This window comes from Aptenodytes patagonicus, chromosome 4 (assembly GCF_965638725.1).
Source record: "Aptenodytes patagonicus chromosome 4, bAptPat1.pri.cur, whole genome shotgun sequence".
NCBI lineage: Eukaryota > Metazoa > Chordata > Aves > Sphenisciformes > Spheniscidae > Aptenodytes > Aptenodytes patagonicus.
This window is the reverse complement of record NC_134952.1, coordinates 14,394,003-14,404,282: the sequence shown is the minus strand read 5'-3', so window position 1 is coordinate 14,404,282 and position 10,280 is coordinate 14,394,003. Positions and strand designations below refer to the sequence as shown.

The following is a 10,280-nucleotide window of genomic DNA, read 5'->3' as shown; positions in this document are numbered from 1 at the left end:
GCCTACAAATCATCTTCATCCGGAGCGATCGCACAGGAGCACAGCCCAGCACGCGCGAGTAAGGCGTGTATGTGTACACGCGGGACAGTACCTGCAGCAAGCACACCGCCAGGGTATATGCTCACGCGTGTGTAAGACACGTGCGTGCGTAGCTGCGTGCAGGACACTTCATTTCATCGGGTCCTGTCGCTTATCAGTTAATAAAATGTCTATTATATCAATTCATTTCATAATCTATATGCTCCTAATCTACCATCTTTATTGGGTCCAGCTAAAAGGAAAGGGAATTCGCTGTCCCTCCCCGTTTAGATAATTACCCTTAAATGACTGCAAGAGCCTCTTGTGTTTCGAGGAGATTAGAGCCCTGCAGCTATCAATAAACTTTTCTCAGCGAGCGGCCAATCACGTTATTAGAGAGCGGCTCCGTTTTACTGCACATCCGTCCTGGGCGCAGGGATAAGGGGCCGTAAAACAAATTTACAAAACAAAATAGCCGGGACTTTAATGGGTCTGGGGCTTAGATGTTCCTTTTTACGGGAATGAACATTCCATTATCTGGAGACACGCACACATCTATGCCATGAGACGTAGCACAATTTGTGTGTGTGTATGTATGTATGTGTGTATACACGCGCAGACCTCCGCAGACACGTCGAACACACCGCAGGGCCGGCGTTCATTTAAAAAACAAACCGACCAACCAAACCCTAAAACCGCTTTTTCAAGGCGCAGCCAGGCTGTGGGACAGGCAGGGGCTCCCTCCGGGAGGTCACACGCAGGAGAGCCCGGTATTTGCTGGTTTTCCAGAAGAACACGGGTCGGGCCCGCTCCGTCGCCCGTCGCAACCAGGACGGCCGGCTTTTTTCCGACGTTGGGACATTTTCCCCGATTTTTGAGCCTCCCGTCCCCAGGGCGGAGCGCAGCCCCGGCCTTCCTCACTCCCGCCGGCGATGCGCGCTGGGGCGCGGAGCGGGGCCGGGGGGCGGCGGGGCGGGGCGGGGCGGAGCGGGGCGCCCCGACGGCGAGCCCGGCTTGCCCCCCCCCCCGCCCGCTCCCGGGGCCGCCGCCGCCGCGTCGCAGCCAATGGGGCGCCGCCGCCCCGCCCCCCGCGCGCTGGTTGGGCGGCGCCTTCTCCCGCGCCGCTTTATCAGGCGGCGCCGCCCGCCGCGGGGACGGAGCGCGCCGACGGCTGCCCGCGCCCCCCGCGCCGCCCCGGCCCCATGAGCCGCGGCGCCCGCTCCCGCCCGGCGCTGCGGTGGCGACGGCGGGCCGCCTCTGCATGGCCCCGGCTGTGGATATGACCACCGCGCCCACCGGGGTCCGCAACGACGAGCAGCCCGCATCCGCCTTCAGCAAGCCCGGCGGCGGCGGCCTCCCCGTCGCGGCGGCGATGGGCGGGGAGGAGGAGAGCGACAAGCCCAAGGTCTCCCCATCCCTCCTGCCGTTCAGCGTGGAGGCGCTCATGGCCGACCACAGGAAGCCGGGCGGCAGGGAGGGCCCCGAGGGCGCCGGGCCCCCTCCGGGCGCCGGGGCGGCCGCCCGCGCCAGCCTCAGCCCCCGGCTGGGCGCCCTGACGGCGGAGGCGCCGGCCTCCCCGCTGCCCCTCGGCAGCCACTTCTCCGTCGGGGGGCTGGTCAAGCTGCCCGAAGACGCCTTGGTCAAGGCGGAAAGCCCCGAGAAGCAGGAGCGGAGCCCCTGGATGCAAAGCCCACGGTTCTCGCCGCCTCCCCCGAGTAAGTAGGGTCCGGGAGCGGGCGGGCGGGGACCTCCCCTCCCCGGGCCTTCTGCGCCCTTCCCGCGGGGCCGGGCAGTGCGGGGCAGCGCTGCGGGGGCGGCCGGGGATTTCCTCTCGCTTTCATCCAGCCCGGCCCCTCCTGGCGTGTTTTTCCCTGCGGTTCGCGCTCTCTGCCGGGCCACTTTGGCCCGTTCAAAATATTGAACCGGTTCAAGCGGGTGCGAAGCCGGGGCAGCGCCGGAGGATGGCTGCGAAGGCGAAGGAAGAGCGGCCGCGCCAGGGCGAGATCTGCCAAATGTTAACCTGGGGCGGGGGGGGGGAGAAAGAAAAAGCAGCTCGGCCTGCCTGTTGGCTTAACCTGGGGCTCGAACTGGCCGCGCAAAGCCGGAGTCGGTCTCAGCTGTGTTTTCTCCGAAAGTGGCTCAAATAGTTTCGTAAGGACCCGCACAGACCGGGCTCCCAGGCGAGGCGCCTTCGGGCTTTGCGGGCTTCCGCCCCACCGGCTGCTATCTCAAGTGTTGCATCTCCAAAGTCTGAAGCGCCGCAATTACTGACGTTTTCCTGCTTCACAACGGAGAGATCTAAAATAATAAAAATAGCAGCGGGAAGGCCGAGATCAGAAAAGCCCGTTAATCCTCTCCAGCCCGGGGGTGCGGCGGACCGGGGCCGGACAGCCCGGGCCGCCTGCCCTCCGCCGGATCCCCCTCCCTCCCCGCCCGGGCTCTTGTGGGAAGAGGAGAACTTGGGCTGAGGCTCTCTGCAGTGTTTGGGCTGCTCTTAGCAGAACTGTGAACAGAGCTGCTTTCTCCCTTGGAGAAAGGCAGGTTTCCCGAAAGGACTTGTGTAGAGTACCGCAGTAGTTTAATTTATTTAAATTGCGAAGTAGAAGTCGTTGTTGCTAAGTAAACCCGGGGCAGATCGAGGTTGAGGACCCTTAGAAATGTTAAACAAGAGGAGAGGAGCAGACCGGTGAAGACCGGTAGATAGAGGCTGAGTGTGAATTCAGAGCTCGTAATTAATTACATGCTTAATCCGGTTCCCAGGGGCCTAATGAAGAGGGCGTGAGTCCGAGAAGCCAGCCTGTTTTGTTTATTTTTTTCCTTAATCCAATAAAAAGGACAGGACATATTTTTTTGGAGGGTCACTCGCTTCATTTACATCTCCTCTGTATAAGCCAGGAGCCGTGAAGGCAGGAGGTGGAGGTTGTGTGGGTGTCTGACCCCTGACTCCTGCCCTGTGCCGAGTTTTTCCGTGGAGTCGGAGAGCTGCTTGCTATGAAGCACTGCGAGTAACTTCGGTCCCAGGAGTCTCGAAAAGCCTAATTCCTTAGTAAAGAACCAGCTTTCTTTACTTCACATCAATTTGAAGTGTGCCCTGGGCAGCCCTGGAGTTTTTGGGCCACTTTGAGCGGGACCTTATTTTCCCCTTTCTCTCCACCCCAGCTGCTGTAGGGTGAGGGCTCTGTGGGGCGTCTGGGTTTGGGTACTGCTAACCGAGGTGTCTCTCTCCTTCCCCCTCTCCTCCGGCTGCTCCTCGGCACAGGGCGGCTGAGCCCCCCAGCCTGCACCCTGCGCAAGCACAAGACGAACAGGAAGCCCCGGACGCCCTTCACCACGGCCCAGCTGCTGGCCCTCGAGAGGAAGTTCCGGCAGAAGCAGTACCTGTCCATCGCCGAGCGCGCTGAGTTCTCCAGCTCGCTCAGCCTCACCGAGACCCAGGTGAAGATCTGGTTCCAGAACCGCCGCGCCAAGGCCAAGCGGCTCCAGGAGGCCGAGCTGGAGAAGCTGAAGATGGCAGCCAAGCCCATGCTCCCGCCCGCTGCTTTCGGCATCTCCTTCCCGCTGGGCGGCCCGGCCGTGGCCGGCGCCTCTCTGTACAGTGCCTCCAGCCCTTTCCAGCGGGCAGGGCTGCCCGTGGCTCCTGTGGGACTGTACACAGCGCACGTGGGATACAGCATGTACCACCTCACATAGACCTGAGCCCCACCGAGCCCAGCCTGCCGGCTGTCTGCTCTCGCCGGCTCTGCACGCGCTCCCTCCCTGCTCCTCTGGCTCTTCGCTGTGGACTTCCCCACGGGCCCCGTGGCAGAGACTTCTCTAGTCCAGCTCTGCTCGGCCTCTCTGCTTCGCCCTGTGATGCTGGCTCCCAGTCCAGTGCCGTTCCACTCTCCTCAGCAGTCCTAGGAGCTGCTCCGCTCTCTAGCTGGGAGAAACCCGAGGCATCGCCCCAGCTCCTCCCCAGCACAGGGCAGTGATGGGCCAGCCCTGCCCCACTTCCCCGGGTCTGACTGGCAGCCTGGGGAGAGCCCCCCGTTGTGGGGGAAGGAACTGTAGAAGAGAAACGGCAAAAAGGGGGCTGAAAGACAGGACGTTTCTCTTACTTTCTGCAAGGCGAGGTCAAGAGGCAGAAGTGTAGAGCAGCCTCTCCCGTCCCTGTGTAACAGCACTGTCTGTTACCTGTGTTTGTTCTTCCGCCAGCTCCTTTGGAAGGGGCTCTGTGTACTATGTAATATACTGTATATTTGAAATTTTATTATCATTTATATTATAGCTATATTTGTTAAATAAATTAATTTTAAGCTACTGTTTGATGTGGTTTGTTTGCTCCTTGCCCTGTCAGGGGTAACAGAAGAGACTAAATTTGTCTGTGTGTCAGGGGGACAGGAGAGAGGCACTGGCTGTACCAGCCGTTTTTCCTCGGGAGACTTCAGCCTCAGACAGTGAGGCCTCGGCTGAGTTTTCAGCTTGCTGTGTATCCCAGAGCTGCCCCATCCTCGCGGCTGTCCGAGATTTCTTCCTTCCCCACCCCCCCGCTCTCAGCGGCAGCTCCCACCGCATCCCCTGGCCGAGGGTGCGGGTGCCCGCTGCCGGTCTCCCCAGCGGCCCCGGCACAGCCCCGGCCGGGCTTTCCCAGCCCTAGGCAGCAGAAAAGCTGCTCCTTTCCCTGCCAGCGGCCTTTTGCTGGGAAGCTGCCGGCCGCAGCCCCCGACGGCTGCCGCAGGCTTTGAGGACGGGATGACTTGTCCCCTGCCTCGGTGCTAAGCCCGGAGAGAGACCCAAGGGCTTCCCCCGCAGCTCCCTTCGGCAGCCCGCATTGCTCCGGGGAGGGGAGCATCGGCGGCTTTGGGGTGGTGGGGAGCAGAGGGGCCTGCCGCGGTCGGGGTGGTGCGGGAGAAGGGGAAAATGCGTGCTAACAGCGGGGCAGAGGCAGCGCCGTCGCCGGAGCCGAGGGGTCGGATGGTGGGGATGGGGGTGTTAGGGTACGGAGCGGTGGGGATGCGGTGTGGGGGACGGTGGTGTTTGGGGACGGGTGTGGGACCGCGGCAGGCAGCCGGCGGGACCCGCGGGATTGACAGTCGGGACCGTTCGGCGCCGTCTCCTGCCCATCCCCGTGGCTCCGGGCGCCCCGCAGCCCTCAGCGGCCGGCTCCGCTGGAAACCCTCTCCGGTCGCCACGGCCCCGTGGAAACCACCGGCGACGGCAGAGGACCCCGCGGAGGAGGGCGGCGGCCGCCCCGCTCCGCGCAGCCCCGGCCGCACCGCTCCGCGCAGCGCCCGCCGGCCCCGCCAGCACCGGCGCCGCCGCCTCGGCCCGTCCCCCCGCGGGCTGCGGCCCCGAGCCCCCCTGAGTGCGCCGCTCCACCCGATTTCGTTTTGCGGGTCGCTCGGGTAAGGGAGAGCGTTGGTTTCCCCCTTTTTAATTTATTTATTTATTTATTTCGTGCTTTATCTTTGCGCTCAAGGAACGGGCGCTGAGAAATTGGGACTCATGTTTTTCTTTCTTTCTTTCTTTCTTTCTCTCTGTCTTTTTTTTTTTTTTCCCCCCGCTGCTTTCATTTCCAGCAATTTAAAACGTTAAGGTTGAAGCAAAGTTAGAAGGAAAATAATTGCTGTAATGAGGCTAGGCAATCTTCTGCAGGCACTGTGGCTCCAGCGAGACTGTAGCTGGGGGCGAGGCGGGACTTTTATCATCTCCTAAATATCAATAATGCTTTCAATAACTCAACGAAACAACATACCTGAACCCAGTCACTTTCTCCAGACCTCGCTGCTCTAATCCCCTTCTTCTCATCTCTCGCTCCGCTCTGGCCGCCCAGTCCTTTCTGGGCTGGGGTGAGTTTTGGGTTTTTGTGGTTGGGTGGTTTGTTTTTTTTTTTCCTTTTTGGTCTGGCTTTCTTTTCCGATCATTTCTTTCCTCTGTGCAAATGACAGTGTCTGTGATCCTGACCCCAGCGCCCAATGCCGCGCCGGACTGGCAGAACGCGGTGCCGGCTTTTTTCCCACGTTGTGTCTCTGGCAGAAAAAGGCTGCAGATAAACTTAGCCTCTGCGCGATTAGACCGGGGGTTTGGGGAGAAGATCTAATCGCGCAGAAGGCCAGGTTTATCCTGTAAAGAAGCCCTTAAAAACCCGAGAGAGATTTTAAACAGCGAGAACCGCCTTGAGCTGGCTCCCCGCAAGCCCCGCTCCCCTCCGCCGGCACCTTTGGGCGCTGCGGCGCTGGGCTCCGGGCAAGCCGGGACCCTTTCATCTCTCCGCTTTGTCTGTATTTTTTTTTTTTTTTTACATTATGTCAACTCGGGATGGATATTCGAAGCGCAGGATTCCTATTGAACATGTCTTTGCTTTAAGTTTTCCCCCTGACCCTTGGGCTAAAGTCCTTGGTTGCTCAATTAAACCCAGATGAGAACAATTAATAACTAAGTAATGACAATAAGTTGGGAATCACACGGATGAACGCTCCATGTGAATAGGAAAAGCTCACACAAAAGAGCAAAAAGGATTTGTCGGCTCTTTTTAAGGGGGAATTGGCTTTTCTTTTTTCTTGCCTCTGGCTTACCAGCAAATAAAACTCACTTTTGTGTCTTTGTCGCCTTAAGGATCTCAGTGGGCAGTTGGAAGTGAGAATGGCTGTTTTCCTTTCAACTTGAGGGTGCTGGCGCCACGCAGCCCCAAGGATAGAGAGTAGCCAAAGCAAAGTTTCCTAATAACTCCCCTCTCCCCCGCCACCGCCCCCCCCCCCGGTCGCTTCGGTACCCCCCTCCCAGCATATCTCCACACACACTCCTAGAGAGCCTCGGCAGACAGACGAGAGAAAGCAGAGGGGCCCCGAGCACATCCATGTACCACCCCGGACTCACAGGGGAGGGAATCCTCCGCCGTGGGAAAGCGATAGCGCCTTGATGCGATGCTTTCCACGGAGGGTAGAAAATAAAGCGCACAGTAGCCAGAGCACGGAGAGGGAGCAAACACCCGCAGAACCACACACAAAATAAAAGGGAAGCCATTTTTCTACTCTCATTCCCACAAACGAGGGGAAAGACTCCCTTATCCGCACACGAAAGCAGCCTCCCGGGCGCCTTTGCCGGGCACCAGCTCCGTGCAGGCTCGGGGAGCTCCGGCTCGGAAACGCCGCGGCATCGCGCCCAGCTCCGGCTTCAGCACGGCCCAGCTTCGGGCTGGGGCGGAGGGGGAGGCAGCTGGTGTCTTAGCAGTTAAAGAGTAAGGAAAGTCTCTCCTTCAGTTTTAGCTTCAGAGAAGGCGGCTACCGGGAAAATCTGCTGAGCAAATCTTTGGTCAAACCGTGGATTTGTTGTCCGCTCTGAATTTCTGATGTTTTCAGGGCTCCTTGCTGAATTCGCTGTTTAACTCGAAACACGAATCGGTGCCCCGTTAAAAGCTTTATCTAACGCTTTCCGTAGTGCTCAAGCGAATTAGGAGCTAAAAGCCCGTTTTCAAAAGTGAGGGCAGGCTGAATTCAGCAAGTGAGTTAGGCACAGCAGCAGCCTCCTGCTGCTCGGGATTGTGCCTGAGAACACAGCCTTCAGAAACCAGAGGCAGAGCAGGGAAGCTGCCTAACTTACCCATTGTAAAGGCCAGGCGGAGGGGAGGGGGTGAGCCTGCTTCTCAGTAGTACTCGTATGCTTAAATCCAGGCTCATCATCTTGTGTGAGTCTCCTGAGTCACATCACACCTTCTTCCTAAAGATCTGGGAAGTGAAAGGTCTGTTGAACAAACTGGCTGGACACCTTCATGGAGAAACGGGATACATAGCACTAACCCCTGGTGCTGCCTGATTTCAGGTAAACAGCTGAACTCAGGTATTTTGTATGCAAAGTGAAAATCCCAATCACCAACTTGTTAGGCACTCAGATATAATTGCTCTTCATCTCTCCTAATGATACATTTGATTTTATATTAGACACAGAGGTGGCTGGAGAGTACAAGAAAAAACGGCTGCTCAAATAGCCTCGTGGCCAGGGCACTCCTCAGAGCTGTAGGGCCGTTCAAATTAAATCCAGCAGAGTGGTGACTGGCAAGTAAGTCTCCCATTGCTTGGGATATAATATACTGTACCCAATGAGCTGTTGGATGCAATAAGGGGGTTCTCCCCCTGCCTAGCTTTCCACAAAAGCAGGCTGATGTGGCTTAAGCACTTAACTGCAAGGGAGTTTGTGGCAAAAAGAGACACCTTCTATCCTGTCTATCACAGTGCTGGGTCCCACTACATATATATTAGAATATATATATATTCTAACCCAAGGAGCGTGTGGATTACTGAAGTTTCCTTTCATTAGCTTTTAACTCTCTCCACACCTTGTGTGAAGCACAGTGGTGTCTGTCCCTGGCCTGAGCAATCTGTTCCACAGCAGGGAGCCGAAAAATGAGGCATTGCGATAATGGGCATTGCAACACACGGCTCCTTGGGGCTGGCCCGAGGCCCCTCTGCAACACGGACCCATTGTCTGTCCAACTCTGTGGCAGGAGAAGCTGGAGGCAGAACCAGAAGCAACAGCTCTGACTCATTTAACTACGAGTAGTAAATTGTAACGTGCTGCACAGAGAGATTTGGTGGTGATTTGCTTACAACAGTAAATCGGTCGACATTAACTCCACTCCATTGTACTTCTTCATCTCGGAGATCTTTTATCCCTCCAGGCTGGATCCGGTTCCCACCCTGCAGTGATTAAAGGGAGAGCAAGAGAGGGAGCTACCTGGACACGGTCTCCCTCGTGTGACCAGGAATGCGCAATAAATCCACCGTGCAAAGCTGTCCTTTTCATCTCGGGAAGTGGCCCCGGCTGAGGAGCCCACCGCAGCACCGAGTAAAACTCCTACCGGAGGGTGAGTGCCTGCAAGCGGCTCACCTTTGTGCTGCTGCCTGGTGTGGTATGGAGTCCCCTCAGCCAACAATGGATTCTCATGATGCTGTGAACAACGCTCTTAGCATTTCTTCTTGCTTAGCCCTGTGGAAAAGAAACGAATCTCTTTCATAGGGTCACACAGCAATCAAAGCTACTCAGTTAAACAGTACAGACTCAGGCCTTGCTGGTGAGCTGTAAGACAAACCTTGGGAGGGAGTTTTGTAGGAGCAATGTTCAAAATTTGAGTGATCTTGTGTCTATGGCCCACTCCCATCGAAGCTGGGGCAGACAACGGGGCAGCAGGGTCAGGGCAATCAGCATCGGGCAGGACTGTGATCCAGGGACCCAGGCATAAAAAGGTGCAGTCCAAACTAAATGTTCTTTCAGCCTAATTGAGCAATGCTTTTGTTGTAGGTGTTTTGTATCGAACACGCAGCAACAGGCAGGGCGGGATGTGCACTTGATGTAAGTTGGAGAAAGAGGTACTGTACAACGACAAACACATTCAGGACCCTCTGACCACCACTGTCGCTGCCCGATGTAGGGGTAAAAAGAGAAAGAGCACCGAGGGGAGGCAGTATTTGGAGGTTTCACTATGACTCAGGCTCCCTTTGCATGCCAGAGAGAAAGGAAGTGGCAGTGGGAGGGGAAGAGGTCTGGTAGCAAAGGATGACAAAAATTATGTTAACTGGAAGACTGCAAGTGGTGCAGGGAAGCTCTCAGGAATGGAGGAAAAGAGTATTATTTCCAAAAGACAAGCTGGAGGGAAGGAGCAACTTTCTTTTCATGCAATGTTTTGTGTGCATTGGGCATTATTATGCAAATATCGGCTAACACAAATACAGAAGTAAGCATGGGATGCTTGAAAACTCAAGGGGTGATTGTCTTACACTGTAAATGCATTTAGATGTAAGCTAATGGACCTGTTCCCATTTACATCAGCAAAGGACTGGAAGAGATTTTTCTGGGGCTCTGAGACCTGCCCTCGCATTACGCCAAGCTTGTGTGCATCAGTTCTGGGGAGCGTCTGCTCCTCACACTCTACTCACTAAAAGCCATAAATGCTTTTCAAATCCTCATAATGAGCTTTGGACTTACTGTGAAAGCCGCATCTGTGGTATACCACAAGAAGAGACAGTGGGATGTCATAGATGTTGTCAGTCTGACCAAAGATTTTTCTTTCTGTGACATTGTCAATCCTCTCTTTGGGTAGGAGGCTACATAAACAATACACACTAAATTCTATTTATAAAACAAAAAACAGGGTTGCAAAATACAATATATGTGCTGTGGGACTGGAATAGACACAGAGAGAAACAGGAGTCAGTGGTTTTCAAAACACTTTAACATGAAGCAGTAATTGCCTTGAATTAATTGTCGCCTCTGGAGGCACCTACCTGACT

General features: G+C 56.3%; 1 protein-coding gene across 1 annotated transcript; it reads left to right on the top strand.

The window, feature by feature from the left end:
- The first annotated feature begins 1,279 nt into the window (after positions 1 to 1,279).
- MSX1 (msh homeobox 1) lies at positions 1,280 to 3,708 on the top strand. The gene is made up of 2 exons (XM_076337577.1): positions 1,280 to 1,733; positions 3,278 to 3,708. Exons 1-2 carry the CDS (start codon positions 1,280 to 1,282, stop codon positions 3,706 to 3,708), a joined length of 885 nt encoding a protein of 294 aa, XP_076193692.1.
- Positions 3,709 to 10,280: the final 6,572 nt, after the last annotated feature.

Coding starts and splice junctions, on each gene's coding strand:
- MSX1 (XM_076337577.1), top strand. CDS start 1,280: ATGGCCCCGGCTGTGGATATGACCACCGCGCCCACCGGGGTCCGCAAC. Junction 1,734..3,277: donor GTTCTCGCCGCCTCCCCCGA/GTAAGTAGGGTC, acceptor TCCTCGGCACAG/GGCGGCTGAGCCCCCCAGCC.